At 66.8% G+C, this 15432-nt stretch overlaps 2 protein-coding genes across 12 annotated transcripts in view; both read right to left on the bottom strand.

The window, feature by feature from the left end:
* Positions 1-5121, bottom strand: part of TM4SF5 (transmembrane 4 L six family member 5) — a 30212-nt gene extending 25091 nt beyond the window's left edge. For 3 of the 11 annotated variants that reach the window (XR_008441714.1, XR_008441715.1, XM_054005476.1), the window contains exons 1-7: positions 4249-5121; positions 3488-3716; positions 3249-3404; positions 2980-3140; positions 2401-2556; positions 2227-2314; positions 296-412 (exon numbers count right to left, since the gene is read on the bottom strand). Coding sequence is in view for 8 of the 11 variants with exons in the window: in XM_054005476.1 (XP_053861451.1) it covers positions 296-412; positions 2227-2314; positions 2401-2556; positions 2980-3140; positions 3249-3404; positions 3488-3716; positions 4249-4570 (1229 nt within the window). In the remaining 3 variants the exon portion in view is untranslated. Of the gene's footprint in view, positions 1-295; positions 413-2226; positions 2315-2400; positions 2557-2979; positions 3141-3248; positions 3405-3487; positions 3717-4248 lie in introns of those variants that run through there. The other 8 variants (XM_054005471.1, XM_054005474.1, XM_054005477.1 and 5 more) reach the window with 6 other exon arrangements.
* Positions 5122-5506: 385 nt separating this feature from the next.
* On the bottom strand, positions 5507-15210 carry LOC128823266 (serine protease 55-like). The gene is made up of 5 exons (XM_054005479.1): positions 13564-15210; positions 11501-11693; positions 10582-10838; positions 10148-10287; positions 5507-6372 (listed from the first exon to the last, which is right to left on the bottom strand). The coding sequence occupies exons 1-5, from the start codon at positions 13640-13642 to the stop codon at positions 6055-6057; spliced, it is 987 nt and encodes a 328-aa protein (XP_053861454.1). The 5' UTR covers positions 13643-15210; the 3' UTR covers positions 5507-6054.
* Between the last annotated feature and the right edge of the window lie 222 nt (positions 15211-15432).

The following is a 15432-nucleotide window of genomic DNA, read 5'->3' as shown; positions in this document are numbered from 1 at the left end:
CCCTCACAGTGCCGCCCCCCCCACTTACAGTGCCGGGGTCCCCCCGCCCCCCCGGACCCCACTCACAGTCCCGTCCCCCCGCCCCCCGGACCCCCCCTCACAGTGCCGTCCCCCCCGCCCCCCGGAACCCCCCTCACAATGCCGGGGTCCCCCCGCCCCCCCGGACCCCCCCCTCACAGTGCCGGGGTCCCCCCGCCCCCCCGGACCCCCCCTCACAGTGCCGGGGTCCCCCCCGCCCCCCCGGACCCCCCCTCACAGTGCCGGGGTCCCCCCGCCCCCCCGGACCCCCACTCACAGTGCCGGGGGACGAGCTGGGTGACGATGTAATAGACGCTCAGGGGGTAACTGAGCAGCGCCGCCAGGGGGGAGCCCAGCGGGAGCCCCCGCCACGCGTAGTACTCGCGCCACGAGCCTGGGGGGACACGGGGGTCAGCCCCCCCGGGACCGGCCCCTCCTTCCCCTCCTGCTCCCCCCCCCGGGACCGGCCCCTCCTTCCCCTCCTCCCCCCCCCCGGGACCGGCCCCTCCTCCTCCCCCCCATGGGACCGGCCCCTCCTTCCCCTCCTCCCCCCCCCCCGGGACCGGCCCCTCCTTCCCCTCCTGCTCCCCCCCCCCGGGACCGGCCCCTCCTTCCCCTCCTGCTCCCCCCCCCGGGACCGGCCCCTCCTCCTCCCCCCCATGGGACCGGCCCCTCCTTCCCCTCCTCCCCCCCCCCGGGACCGGCCCCTCCTTCCCCTCCTGCTCCCCCCCCCCGGGACCGGCCCCTCCTCCTCTCCCCCATGGGACCGGCCCCTCCTTCCCCTCCTCCCCCCCCCCCGGGACCGGCCCCTCCTCCTCCCCCCCATGGGACCGGCCCCTCCTTCCCCTCCTCCCCCCCCCGGGACCGGCCCCTCCTTCCCCTCCTCCCCCTCCTCCTGCTCCCCCCCCCCGGGACCGGCCCCTCCTCCTCTCCCCCATGGGACCGGCCCCTCCTTCCCCTCCTCCCCCCCCCCGGGACCGGCCCCTCCTTCCCCTCCTGCTCCCCCCCCCGGGACCGGCCCCTCCTCCTCTCCCCCATGGGACCGGCCCCTCCTTCCCCTCCTCCCCCCCCCCGGGACCGGCCCCTCCTTCCCCTCCTCCCCCTCCTCCTGCTCCCCCCCCCGGGACCGGCCCCTCCTCCTGCCCCCCCATGGGACTGGCCCCTCCTCCCCCCCCCCGGGACCGGCCCCTCCTTCCCCTCCTACTCCCTCCCCCCGGGACCGGCCCCTCCTGCTCCCCCCCCGGGACCGACCCCTCCTCCTCCCCCCCATGGGACCGGCCCCTCCTTCCCCTCCTCCCCCCCCCCGGGACCGGCCCCTCCTTCCCCTCCTGCTCCCCACCCCCGGGACCGGCCCCTCCTCCTCCTCCTCCCCCCCATGGGACCGGCTCCTCCTTCCCCTCCCGGGACCGGCCCCTCCTCCTCCTCCCCCCCCCCCGGGACCGGCCCCTCCTCCTCCCCCCCATGGGACCGGCCCCTCCTTCTCCTCCCGGGACCGGCCCCTCCTTCTCCTCCCCCCCATGGGACCGGCCCCTCCTTCCCCTCCTCCTCCTCCTCCTCCCCCCCCCCGGGACCGGCCCCTCCTCCTCCCCCCCATGGGACCGGCTCCTCCCCCCCCGGGACCGACCCCTCCTCCTCCCCCCCATGGGACCGGCTCCTCCTTCCCCTCCCGGGACCGGCCCCTCCTCCTCCTCCTCCCCCCCCCCCGGGACCGGCCCCTCCTCCTCCCCCCCATGGGACCGGCTCCTCCTTCCCCTCCCGGGACCGGCCCCTCCTTCTCCTCCCCCCCATGGGACCGGCCCCTCCTCCTCCTCCCCCCCCCCCGGGACCGGCCCCTCCTCCTCCCCCCCATGGGACCGGCTCCTCCCCCCCCGGGACCGACCCCTCCTCCTCCCCCCCATGGGACCGGCTCCTCCCCCCCCGGGACCGACCCCTCCTCCTCCCCCCCATGGGACCGGCTCCTCCCCCCCCGGGACCGACCCCTCCTCCCCGCCACGCGTAGTACTCGCGCCACGAGCCCGGGGGGACACGGGGCTTAGCCCCACCGGGACCGGCCCCCCCTCCGCTGGGAGCGCCCCCCACGAGCTGTGACTGGCTCCTCCCCCTCCCCTCCAGATGGGACCAGCCCCTCCCCCCAGCTGCCACTGGCTCTTCCCCCAGCTGCCAGGCCCCGCCCCCCCCGAGCTATAACCCGCCCCTCCCCTATCTCACTGAAATAGGTCCTTGGTGCAGGGGGCTCCGGGGAGGTGGGGGGGCAGAGCCGCTCCCCCCTCCAGCCTCAGTGCTTCGAAGGGGTTACCTGGGCGGGAGGGAAAGGCGGGGTTATGGTGGGGACAGGAGCCGGCGCCCCCCAGAGGGGACAGGCCCCCGGCCCCCCATGCTCACCGCTCTGCAGCAGGCCGGGTCTCCAGTCCTTCTGGCCCCCCAGCCCCACGCCATAGTCGGGGGCCCGGACCAGCATGCTCTCGTGGGCCCAGTACCCCCACGTCAGCCCCCGGGCGGCCAGGAACCCCTCCCTGTTGAACCCGTCGCTGGTCACCTCTGCAAGGGAAATGGGGGGCCGGGACCCCCCGATAAACCCCAGCTCTGTGCACCCCCCCTTCCCATGCCCCAATGCCTCCTGCCCCATGCCCCCCTTCCTTTCCCCTGCCCCAGCGCCCCCTGCCTGGTGCCCCCTTCCCTTCCCAGCCCCCACACCGAGAGCCCCCCTTCCCCTGCCCCAGCACCCCCTGCCCAGTGCCCCCTTCCCTGCCCAGCCCCCCCACCGAGAGCCCCCCTTCCCCTGCCCCAGTGCCCCCTGCCTGGTGCCCCCCAGTGGCCTCTCCCTGCCCAGCTCCCCCACCTGGCAACCCCCCCACCCAGAGCTGCCCCTGCCCGGGGCCCCCCATATCCCCCTCTACCCTGCCCCCAGTGCACTAAGGGCTCCCCCCTGCCCCCCCCCACGTTCCCCTGCCCGGGGCTCACCAGCGGCGAAGGTGAAGGGCAGGTCGGCCAGCTGGCGGGCGCGGGCCATGTACCCGGCCATGCGGGGGCACCAGGCCCGGTGGGCCGCGTCCTCGGGGCTGCGGGCCCAGTCGGCCGCCCGGCACCGCTCGGAGCAGTACAGCACGGCCCGGCACTGCTGGCTGCGGGGGGACGGGACAGACAGGGGGGGCTCAGAGCTAACCTGCGGCCCCCTCAAACCCTGGCCCGGGCAAAGGTCACCCCGGGGGGCTGCAGAGTCCCGCGCTCACCACGGCACCAGCCGCCCCTGGAACCCGTGTCTCTTGCACACGTGACAGGCTCGCACGCGCATGGAGGGCAAGGTGAAGGTGGGTTTCGGCCCCCAGCCCCGCATGGGGTCCGGGCTCAGTCTGACCCCCAGCTGGGGCAGCAGGGGCTCCAGTGACCTGTGGGGAGAGGCAAGGGGGAGGGGTCAGTGAGGCGGGGGATGGGCACTCAGCCCCTCCGCCACCTGCCCGCTCACACTCACTTGTGCAAGGTGGGGTCCCCCACGGCCAGCAGCCGGGGCCGGCGGGGCTCCCCCCCGCCCATTGGACAGGCCATGCTCTCGCAGAGCAGGCCGAGCGCCAGCTGCTCCAGTGGGGGGGGCGTGGACGGCTTGGGGGGGCCCCCGGCCCCCAGCTGGAAATCCAGGCCCATCACTGTGCCGTGCTCATCCGTAACCAGCAGGAGGCGCTCCACATGCACCAGGGCCTGGCCTGGGGAGAGGGGGGCAGAGGTGAGACCGGCGGAGGGCGGGGTTCAGAGCCCTGGGTGTGGGGCAGGGGTTAGGGAGGGGCCCAGCGGGGGTGGGAAGATAGGGGGATGGGCAGGGGGGGTGCCTGGGGAATAGGGGGTGTCTGGCAGGGTTGGGGGTAGGGGGCCAGGCAGGAAACCCCACAGGAACGGGGGGGCAGACGGGGCAGGGGAGGGGGGCAGACGTGGAAGCCCAACAAGGATGGGGGGCCTGGTGGTGGGATGGAGGCAGGGGCAGGCAGGGGAGGGGGGCAGACGGGGAAGCCCAGAGAGGGGCGGGGGGCTGGGGAGAGGGGCCCAGGCAGGGGAGGGGGCAGATGGGGGAGCCCCATGTGGGACAGGAGCCTGGGGGGAGGTGGGCAGGCAGGGGAGCCCCACGGGGACAGGGGGACAGGCAGGGGAGGGGGGCAGATGGGGGAGCCCGATCGGGATGGGGGGCCAGGGGAAAGGGGGCAGACAGGGGAGCCCCGAGGAGGGTGGGGGGCTGGGGGGTACCTGTCTCTGGCCCCTCGTCCTCCTCGTCCAGTCTCAGGAAGGTGACCGCCCGCTGCAGGTCCCGCAGTTGCAAGGCGTCCTCCCCGCAGAGCCGCCCCCGGGGCTCCCCCTGGACCTCCCCTGGCAGCGCCAGCCCCAGCCGGGGGTTGGGCAGCAGGTGCAGCAGCCAGAGGGCGGGGTCGGGGGGCAGGCGCCGGACATGCCCCTCCTGGCGCCGCTGGTGCTGCCTGTCCCGGGGCCCCCCGGCCTGGGACCGGTGCCAGGCGAGCAGCAACTCGGCCAGGTCCAGCACCTCAGCCCGGTACCCCGTCACAAACTCCATCCTGGGGGGCAGGGGGGTTAGAGCAGGGAGCCCCCCACACCTCCACCCCGCGCCCCCAAACCTCCACCCCGGTACCCTGTCACGAACTCCATCCTGGGGGACGGGGGGGTTAGAGCAGGGAGCCCCCCACACCTCCACCCCGTGCCCCCAAACCTCCACTCCGGTACCCCGTCACAAACTCCATCCTGGTGGGCGGGGGGGTTAGAGCAGGGAGCCCCCCACACCTCCACCCCGGTACCCTGTCACGAACTCCATCCTGGGGGGCCAGGGGGTTAGAGCAGGGAGCCCCCCACACCTCCACCCCGTGCCCCCAAACCTCCACCCCGGTACCCCGTCACGAACTCCATCCTGGGGGGCCAGGGGGTTAGAGCAGGGAGCCCCCCAAACCTCCACCCCGTGCCCCCAAACCTCCACCCCGGTACCCCGTCACGAACTCCATCCTGGGGGGCTGGGGCCGGTTAGAGCAGGGAGCCCCCAAACCTCCACCCTGTGCCCCCCCATTACCCCCCAATTCAGTACCCAGTTCTGAATTCGTTCCTGGGGGGCTGAGACACCCCCTAGCCCCCCTGTTCCCCAGCCCACCTCCTGCATCCCTATCCTTGACCCCCATCCTAGCACCCCCTCCTGGCACTCCTGAGTAAAGTCCTCCCAGATTCCTGGACCCCAACCCCCTGGACCCCCAGATCTGCCCGTCCCCCCCCACTGCTGCCCCCACCCCCTATAATAACCCCAATCCAGCCCTCCCCCCCAGCTCCCCCCCCCGTACCTGCTTCCTCCAGCTGATTTGAAGGTAAATACCCCGGGCGCCCCGAGATTCCACTGTGACATCATGGAGTTCCAGCTCCCCAGGGATACCCTCCCCCGCCCTGCCCCAGCTCCCGCCACCCCGAGATCCCGCCCCACTCCCCCGGGGCACCCCAGGGGCGAGTGCCCTGCGCTGCCGTCCCGGACGCCCGGGTCCCATCTCCCATCCCCAGGGGTGAGTGCCCTGCGCTGCCGTCCCGGACACCCGGGTCCCATCTCCCGTCCGCAGGGGTGAGCGCCCTGCGCTGCCGTCCCGGATGCCTGGGTCCCATCTCCCCTCCCTAGGGGTGAGCAGACTGCGCTGCTCTCCCAGACACCTGGGCCCCATCTCCCCTCCCCACCGTCCCCCTAGGGTGAGCGCCCTGCTCTGCTCTCCCGGACGCCTGTGTCCCATCTCCCTTCCCCAGGGGCGAGCGCCCTCCGCTGCCGTCCCGGACACCTGGGCCCCATCTTCCCTCCCCAGGGGCGAGCGTCCTGCTCTGCTCTCCTGGTTGCCTGGGTCCCCTATTCCCAGTGAACAGTTCGCTCTCCGCTTCTCTACATAATATTTAATGCCCCTTCGCCCTCCTGCCCCTCCCTCCCAAAGTGTTGGCCAATCTCAGTGGCCAATGTGGCCATCCCCTCCCACAATCCTTGGCGGCGGCGGCTCTGTCCTCTTCCCAGCATGCCTTGTGTCTCGCTCAGCCCAGCCACCTCCCCAGAGCCAGCCCCAGGGAAAGGCCCAGGGGCCGCCACGGGCAGGGGCGGGGGCCTCCGGCGACCTCCGGCTCTGTCTTTTGGGGGGCGGAGCCCAGACTGGTGGGGGTGGCCTTCTGGGGCCTCAGGGGTCTCCCCACTGCTGCGGTGGCCTCATCCATCCAGGCCCGGTAGTTGGCCACGCGGGTGTAGATGCCCGGACGCTGGCGCCTCCCGCAGCCCCGGCCCCAGCTCACGATGCCCACCTGGTACCAGGGGGAGCCCTGGGGGGCCTGGCACTGCAGGGGCCCCCCGCTGTCACCCTGGAATGAGAGAACGAGTCAGCCAACGAAGGAGGAAAACGAACCAGCAAGAAATCGAGAGGCCGAACAAAGGAAGAAATCAATCAACTATTGAGCGAGGAAAGCAGCAAATGAGGACGAGACTCAACGAGCGAGAAAAGCAGGAAACGAACGAGAGAACGAGGCGATGAACGAGCAGATGAGTCAATTAACAAACTGACAAGGGGGAGAAAAATGGAGAAAATGACTCAATGAATGAACAGGGGAGAAAACAAACCAACGAGAAAAACGAGGCCACGAACGAACTGACGACAAAAGGAGTCGGGGACGGAAGGAGAAAACGAAGGAAGAAACGAAGGAGAAATGGAGGCAATAAACGAGCGTAGAAGGAGAAGCCAGGTCACAGAGAAAGCGAAGGAACGAGACGCGGGCTGAACGGACGAAGGAGAAAACGCAAGAACGCGCCAGCGAGAACAAACCAACCAGGGAGGAAGCAAAGGAAGCGACAGAGGAAGGAGGAAAGACACGAGGGAGGAAGCGACGGAGGGAGGATGAAGGAGGAAGAAAGGAGGAGACGCAGAGGAGGAAGCGATGGAGGAAGGACAGACACGGAGGAGGCAGCAAACGAAGGAAGCAGAGGAGGACAGATGCAGAGGAAGTGGTAGAGGAAGGAAGCGACGGATGAAGGAAGTGATGGAAGCGAAGGAGGAAGAATGGCAGACGCGGAGGAGGCAGCGAATGAAGGAAGCTGAGGAAGTAACGGAGGAAGCGAAGGAAGGAGAAAGCGATGGAGGAAGGACAGAGGCGGAGGAAGCGGAGGAAGGAGGAAGCGACGGAGGAAGGACAGAGGCGGAGGAAGCGGAGGAAGGAGGAAGCGACGGAGGAAGGACAGAGGCGGAGGTAGCGGAGGAGGAGGAAGGGACGGAGGAAGGACAGAGGCGGAGGAAGCGGAGGAAGGAGGAAGGGACGGAGGAAGGACAGAGGCGGAGGAAGCGGAGGAGGAGGAAGCGACGGAGGAAGGACAGAGGCGGAGGAAGCGGAGGAGGGAGGAAGGGACGGAGGAAGGACAGAGGCGGAGGAAGCGGAGGAAGGAGGAAGGGACGGAGGAAGGACAGAGGCGGAGGAAGCGGAGGAAGTAGGAAGGGACGGAGGAAGGACAGAGGCGGAGGAAGGAGGAAGGGACGGAGGAAGGACAGAGGCGGAGGAAGCGGAGGAGGGAGGAAGGGACGGAGGAAGGACAGAGGCGGAGGAAGCGGAGGAGGGAGGAAGGGACGGAGGAAGGAGAGAAGCGGAGGAGGGAGGAAGGGACGGAGGAAGGAGAGAGGCGGAGGAAGCGGAGGAAGGAGGAAGGGACGGAGGAAGGACAGAGGCGGAGGAAGCGGAGGAAGGAGGAAGGGACGGAGGAAGGACAGAGGCGGAGGAAGCGGAGGAGGGAGGAAGGGACGGAGGAAGGAGAGAGGCGGAGGAAGCGAAGGAGGGAGGAAGGGACGGAGGAAGGAGAGAGGCGGAGGAAGCGGAGGAGGGAGGAAGGGACGGAGGAAGGAGAGAGGCGGAGGAAGCGGAGGAGGGAGGAAGGGACGGAGGAAGGAGAGAGGCGGAGGAAGCGGAGGAGGGAGGAAGGGACGGAGGAAGGAGAGAGGCGGAGGAAGCGGAGGAGGGAGGAAGGGACGGAGGAAGGAGAGAGGCGGAGGAAGGAGGAAGGGACGGAGGAAGGAGAGAGGCGGAGGAAGCGGAGGAAGGAGGAAGGGACGGAGGAAGGAGAGAGGCGGAGGAAGCGGAGGAAGGAGGAAGGGACGGAGGAAGGAGAGAGGCGGAGGAAGCGGAGGAAGGAGGAAGGGACGGAGGAAGGAGAGAGGCGGAGGAAGCGGAGGAAGGAGGAAGGGACGGAGGAAGGAGAGAGGCGGAGGAAGCGGAGGAAGGAGGAAGGGACGGAGGAAGGAGAGAGGCGGAGGAAGCGGAGGAAGGAGGAAGGGACGGAGGAAGGAGAGAGGCGGAGGAAGCGGAGGAAGGAGGAAGGGACGGAGGAAGGAGAGAGGCGGAGGAAGCGGAGGAAGGAGGAAGGGACGGAGGAAGGAGAGAGGCGGAGGAAGCGGAGGAAGGAGGAAGGGACGGAGGAAGGAGAGAGGCGGAGGAAGCGGAGGAAGGAGGAAGGGACGGAGGAAGGAGAGAGGCGGAGGAAGCGGAGGAAGGAGGAAGGGACGGAGGAAGGACAGAGGCGGAGGAAGCGGAGGAAGGAGGAAGGGACGGAGGAAGGACAGAGGCGGAGGAAGCGGAGGAAGGAGGAAGGGACGGAGGAAGGACAGAGGCGGAGAAAGCGGGGGACGGAGGAAGGACAGAGGCGGAGGAAGCGGAGGAAGGAGGAAGGGACGGAGGAAGGACAGAGGCGGAGGAAGCGGAGGAGGAGGAAGGGACGGAGGAAGGACAGAGGCGGAGGAAGCGGAGGAAGGAGGAAGGGACGGAGGAAGGACAGAGGCGGAGGAAGCGAAGGAAGGAGGAAGGGACGGAGGAAGGACAGAGGCGGAGGAAGCGGAGGAAGGAGGAAGGGACGGAGGAAGGACAGAGGCGGAGGAAGCGGAGGAAGGAGGAAGGGACGGAGGAAGGACAGAGGCGGAGGAAGCGGAGGAGGAGGAAGGGACGGAGGAAGGACAGAGGCGGAGGAAGCGGAGGAGGAGGAAGGGACGGAGGAAGGACAGAGGCGGAGGAAGCGGAGGAGGAGGAAGGGACGGAGGAAGGACAGAGGCGGAGGAAGCGAAGGAAGGAGGAAGGGACGGAGGAAGGAGAGAGGCGGAGGAAGGAGGAAGGGACGGAGGAAGGAGAGAGGCGGAGGAAGCGGAGGAAGGAGGAAGGGACGGAGGAAGGAGAGAGGCGGAGGAAGCGGAGGAGGGAGGAAGCGACGGAGGAAGGCCAGAGGCGGAGGAAGCGGAGGAAGGAGGAAGGGACGGAGGAAGGAGAGAGGCGGAGGAAGCGGAGGAAGGAGGAAGGGACGGAGGAAGGAGAGAGGCGGAGGAAGCGGAGGAAGGAGGAAGGGACGGAGGAAGGACAGAGGCGGAGGAAGCGGAGGAAGGAGTAAGCGACGGAGGAAGGACAGAGGCGGAGGAAGTGGAGGAAGGAGGAAGCGACGGAGGAAGGACAGAGGCGGAGGAAGCGGAGGAGGGAGGAAGCGACGGAGGAAGGACAGAGGCGGAGGAAGCGGAGGAAGGAGGAAGGGACGGAGGAAGGACAGAGGCGGAGGAAGCGGAGGAAGGAGGAAGGGACGGAGGAAGGACAGAGGCGGAGGAAGCGGAGGAAGGAGGAAGGGACGGAGGAAGGACAGAGGCGGAGGAAGCGGAGGAAGGAGGAAGTGAAGGGGGTAGCGATGGAGGAATTGTCAGAGGAAGGAAGGAAGTGACGGAGGAAGGACAGACGCGGAGGAAGCGGAGGAAGTGACGGAGGAAGCGGATGAGGGAGGAAGTGATGGGGGTAGCGATGGAGGAATTGTCAGAGGAAGGAAGGAAGTGACGGAGGAAGGACAAACGCGGAGGAGGCAGCGAACGCGCGACCCCAGCATGGAGGCGCCAGGCGCGGGCAGGACGGGAACCTCCAGAAGCCGCCGCGGGAACGTGGCAGATGGGGGTGCGAAGGACGAAGCCACGGGGGGTCCCCTGTCCAGGGCATGAGGGTGTCGGGGGATGACTGGGGGGGAGTTTGGGGCCCTGTGGGGGGGGCCTGCGCCCTGGGGTGGGGCAGAGGTGGGGTTTGGGGGAGGGGCTGGGAGGAATGGGGGGGCCTGGGCAGGGGAGGGGTTGGGGGTCCCCACCTGGCAGGCATCCCGGCCGCCCTCCTCGTGCCCGGCGCAGACCATGTTTTGGGTCAGGGCCCCCATCCACCACATGCAGCGCAGCCAATCGACGATCCGCACGCCAGCCTCCCGCAGCGCCCCCGACACCGTCTCCTGCCCTGCGAGAGACGACTCTGCAGCCCGGCCGGACCCCCCCGCCGGACCCCCCCGCGGCCAGATTCCCCCCGGCCATGGGCCCTGCCAGGCCCCTGCAGCGCTCCCGACACCGTCTCCTGCCCTGCGAGAGACGACGCTGCAGCCCCGGCCAGACCACCCCCAGAGAGACCCCCCCAGCCATGGGCCCCACCCCCTCCGGCCTGACCCCCCCCAGCCAGAGACCCCCTCCTCCCCAGCCCCCTCCCAGCCCCGCCCCTGCTCCCCCCGGCTCAGGCCCACCAGGTGGCCTCGCTCACCGTACTCCATGGTGCCCCACCCGGCCACATAGCAGCTGCCCCACTGCCCGTCGTCCTCGTCGACCGGCTCCCCGGGGAGGCAGACGAGGCCGAGGCCCCGGCCCGGGGGCAGGGGGCGGCTCAGCAGCAGCAGGGCCAGGTCTGAGTCGTAGGTGCTGCGGCTATAGCTGGGGTGGGACAGGATCCGTCGAACCCGCCGGGTGACGCCGCCCATGCCCAGGGTCACGCTGCCGGCTGCCACTGTCACGTCCTGGGGCCTGGGCACAGGGATGGTGCCCCTCACTCCCGACCCACAGCCCCTGCTGGCCCAGCCCTGCCCCCCCAGCTCTGCCGGTGCCCCTCACTCCCGACCCACAGCCCCTGCTGGCCCAGCCCTGCCCCCCCAGCTCTTCCGGTGCCCCTCACTCCCGACCCGCAGCCCCTGCCAGCCCAGCTCTGCCCCCCCAGCTCTGCCGGTGCCCCTCACTCCCGACCCGCAGCCCCTGCCAGCCCAGCTCTGCCCCCCCAGCTCTGCCGGTGCCCCTCACTCCCAACCCGCAGCCCCTGCTAGCCCAGCCCTGCCCCCCCCCAGCTCTGCCAGTGCCCCTCACTCCCGACCCACAGCCCCTGCCAGCCCAGCCCTGCCCCCCCAGCCCTGCCAGTGCCCCTCACTCCCGACCCGCAGCCCCTGGCAGCCCGGCCCCCCCACACCCCAGCTCTGCCGGTGCCCCTCACTCCCGACCCGCAGCCCCTGCCAGCCCAGCCCTGCCCCCCAGCGCTGCCGGTGCCCCACACTCCCGACCCGCAGCCCCTGCCAGCCCAGCCCTGCCCCCCCAGCTCTACCGGTGCCCCTCACTCCCGACCCGCAGCCCCTGCCAGCCCATCCCTGCTCCCCACAGCTCTGCCGGTGCCCCTCACTCCCGATCCGCAGCCCCCTTACCGGGTGTCGTGGAAGCAGTGGGCTGCGCTCAGTACCCACCAGGAGTGTATGATGCTCCCCCCACAGAAATGGTGCCCTTGGGTCTGGAGACTCACAACCCAGGGCCATTCCCCAGGGCGGCTTTTCTGGCCCCCGATGATGCGGGGTGCGGGGGAGAGGCTGGGGCTGTCATATCCCGGCCGGAAGCCACAGCCTGGGGAGACAGAGCCCCCGTTAGAGACATTTGCCCCCCTCTCCCTGCCAGCCCCTACTCCCCTCCCAGAGCCGGGGAGAGAACCCAGGAGTCCTGGCTCCCAGCCCCTTTGCTCTGACCCACCAACCCCCACTCCCCTCCCAGAGCTGGGGAGAGAACCCAGGCGTCCGGGCTCCCAGCCCTTCACATGCCACATCTCCACCCCCCTGTTCCCGTTCACTGGATGACATTACAGCGCCACATGTGTGACATCAGAGGCCTCCGTGACATCACACGCCGTCAAAGGCTGGGAGGGGGAGGGGTTGCCCTGTGGCATCGACTGTAGGGAATGACCCGGCCCCCTTCCAGGGCAGGGGGGAGGGGCACCTGTCCGTCGCCCCCCCGGCACCCACCTGTCGCCCAGATGCCCGTGGCCCCAAGGAGGAGGAGCTCCAGCAGTCGCCACGCTGCCATTGGCTGCCCCCCAGCAGCGGGAGAGGCAGTGGGTGGGCGCAGGGGGAGGAGCTGCCCGCTGTGACGTCACAGTAGTGCCAGCGATGACATCACAGTGATATTTAAAGGGCCATGCGCGTACATCCCCGGCCCCGGGGGGCTTCTTCGCCCCGCATGTCCCCCGTCCCAGAGCAAGGGGGCCCGGCTGTGTGGGGCTCAGAGGTGCGGGCCCAGGCAAGGCTGAGGCCCTGGGAGAGACAGCAGGTCCCCAAGAGGGGCCGTGGCATTGCAGGGAGATCCCCCCCAGGGCTGTGTGGAGCCGAGAGAGAGCACGTGGGGGGGGAATATGGGGGTCCGGGACAGGGGGGTTAAGTGTTTTTTAAAAATCTGCCTCTATTGTAATGTTCAGAGTCGCAGGACGGACTCCCAGCCTGGCCCCCAGGCACTCGGCCTCTAGTTCCTGCTCCCCACCGCTTCCGGGCATTAATGGTCGCTGCCCGGCCAGTTGGCAGGTCTCCCCCGCATCCCCCAGGCCATGGCATTCCTCCGGGGACAGGTCATGGGAAAGTTTCCAAAAGCTGCACATTCCTCTCCCACCCCGACCCGGCGCCCGGGCGGGGGGATCGGCTGAGTCCAAGGCATGCAGGATGCCGTGTGACCGGGGTGGGGGGTTTCCCCATGTTGTGTGGCATGTGACTCTCACTGGTTTGTGTGCCTCAGTTTCCCTGCTGCAGGCCCCTGCTGCTGCTAACGACCTCTGTCCTATGCCCATGGCTCCTAACCCGGCCCTTGGCAGCTTTCCAGAGCTCGCAGCGTCTGGCCCAGCGCGACAGGAAACCACAATGCTTCCGTTCCTCGCTTCGTTTTAAACGCAACCCGGGTTTGGACAAACTCCCCCCACCCCCCAGCACAATGGAGGCCTGGGTCCCCTCACCCCTGTCCGCATCCCTCCCTCCCGGGCCTGGCTCTGGGGATTGGGGGTCACAGACAGGGGTAAGGGGGTGGTAATGATGATGGTTCTGGTGTGACCCAACTGAGAGCCTCAATCCAGGACAAATCGCTCAGAGCAGGGCAGACCCCGCCCAAGGCTCGGGTCCTTTGCACACCCAGGCACCAAACCAGCCAGACAGAGAGGACTTTGGTCTCACCCCACTGGCTAACCACACATCACACCAGCAATTCCCTCAGACACTCCAGTTTCCCAGTATCACCACCAGCGCCACTCGTTATGGGGACGAATGGTTATGAAAACCAATACCCCAGTAAAAGAAAAAGGTTCTCCCGATCCCAAAGGACCAAGCCCCAGACCCAGGTCAATAGACAAGTCAGATCTTCCCCACAAGCCAATCCTTAGAATCTACAATCGAAAGGTTTATGCATAAAAAGAAAAAAGATATCGCTGAGAGCTAGAATTGGTTACATGGAATCAGTTACGTACAGTGATGGCAAAGTTCTTGGTTCAGGCTTGTAGCTGGGATGGAATAAACTGCAGGTTTAAAATCAAGTCTCTGGAACATCCCCAGCTGGGCTGGGTCATTCAGTCCTTTGTTCAGAGCTTCCGTTTGTAGCAAAGTCCCTCCAGAGGTATGAAGCAGGATTGAAGACAAGATGGAGACGAGGCATCAGCCTTTTATAGTCTCCTCCAGGTGTAAGAACGCCTCTTTGTCCTTACCGTGGAAAATTACAGCAAAATGGAGTTTGGAGTCACATGGGCCAGTCACATGTCCAGGCATGACTCAGTTTTTACAGGTGGTAGCCACTGCCCACACGCCATCCTGAACACCCCCAGGTAGATTTCTTATCTGGATTGGAGTCTCCCAAGATCCATTGTCCGTTAAGTGTTTCTGGATTGGGCCCTTAACTTGCAAATTCCTTTCTCAAGAAGCTGCCCCAATGCTTCACTGCGGGTACTTAGAGTCACACACCTTGAGATACGAGCGCAGAGCCAACATTCCTACCATCAACTTGTCACGGAGTATTGGGGGACTCAGCAAGAACAGTCCCAGTTCGTCACACAACTACAAAACCAATACACACACCCCCAGCACACCACAACCTCTCCACAAACACCTCGCACGACAACCTTTGTACAGCACCTGCTGCAAATATACAACAGTGGTTGCAACAGATGGACACAGATTCTGTCAATAATGTCGCAGGGGGTCACAAGGTAAAATGATAGTGGGTAGAGCACACAGGTGCGCTTCATGGGCCATTCCGTGCCTTGGTTTCCCTGTCTGTGAAGTGGAGCTAACGAGACCCACCTGCTTTATAAAGCGCTTCGAGATCTCCAGACGGGAAGGGCTGTATCCGAGCCAGAAGATCTTCTAAGCTCGTCCAAGCCCGGCAATGTTCATCTGGAGAAACCTACAGCCACCTCAATAAACGTGCTTCGCTCTGGCGAAGCCCCTGGGCCAGCCCAAAGTGGCACCAAAGTAGAGATTACTGCGTGGGCCCGGCTCCCGGACAGGACAAAGGCTCCGCTCTCCAGGAAGAGAACGAAAAATGCAAACCACAAGGAACGTTGAGGTTTTCAAGCCGGATTTTGCAGCCCCCAGAAAGCTAACAGAGCAAATAATTAAGCAATCAGTTTGCAGACATCTTGAAGATAATAGCTGATGAGTAACAGTCAGCATGGATTTGTCCAGAACAAATCATGTCAAACCAACCTGATAGCTTTCTTTGACAGGGTAACAAGCCTTGTGGCTGGGGGGAAGCAGTAGATGGGGTATATCTTGACTTTAGTAAGGCTTTTGATACTGTCTCGCATGACCTTCTCATAAACAAACTAGGGAAATACAACCTAGATGGAGCTGCTATAAGGTGGGCGCAAAACTGGTTGGAAAACTGTCCCCAGAGAGTAGTTATCAGTGGTTCACAGTCATGCTGGAAGGGCATAACGAGTGGAGTCCCGCAGAGATCGGTTCTGGGTCTGGTTCTGTTCAATATCTTCATCAATGATTTAGATAATGGCCTAGAGAGGACACTTATAAAGTTTGTGGACGATACCAAGCTGGGAGGGGTTAAAAGTGCTTTGAAGGATAGGATTAAAATTCAAAATGATCTGGACAAACCGGAAAAATGGTCTGAAGTAAATAGGATGAAATTCCATAAGGACACTGTCACGGCGTCCCCGGGTGATGCTCTGGAACTGCTCCCCACAAAACCAGTCAGGACTCTGGGGAGCCTCCTCTCCCTCGGAGCAGACTGTCTTCAGGGCAAGAAGCTCACACGGCTTCACCTCCTGGGTCTCTCCTGGGAGCATTCAGCATCTGCCCCTCCGTGCGCTTCCCACAGCGAGTCCGCC

This window comes from Malaclemys terrapin, chromosome 15, assembly GCF_027887155.1.
Source record: "Malaclemys terrapin pileata isolate rMalTer1 chromosome 15, rMalTer1.hap1, whole genome shotgun sequence".
Classification (NCBI taxonomy): Eukaryota; Metazoa; Chordata; order Testudines; family Emydidae; genus Malaclemys; species Malaclemys terrapin.
This window is presented reverse-complemented; position numbering and strand designations above follow the sequence as displayed.

Coding starts and splice junctions, on each gene's coding strand:
- LOC128823266 (XM_054005479.1), bottom strand. CDS start 13,642: ATGTTCCAGAGACTTGATTTTAAACCTGCAGTTTATTCCATCCCAGCT. Junction 10,839..11,500: donor CACTGCTTCCACGACACCCG/GTAAGGGGGCTG, acceptor CCCTGTGCCCAG/GCCCCAGGACGTGACAGTGG. Junction 6,373..10,147: donor GCGGCCGGGATGCCTGCCAG/GTGGGGACCCCC, acceptor CTCTCATTCCAG/GGTGACAGCGGGGGGCCCCT.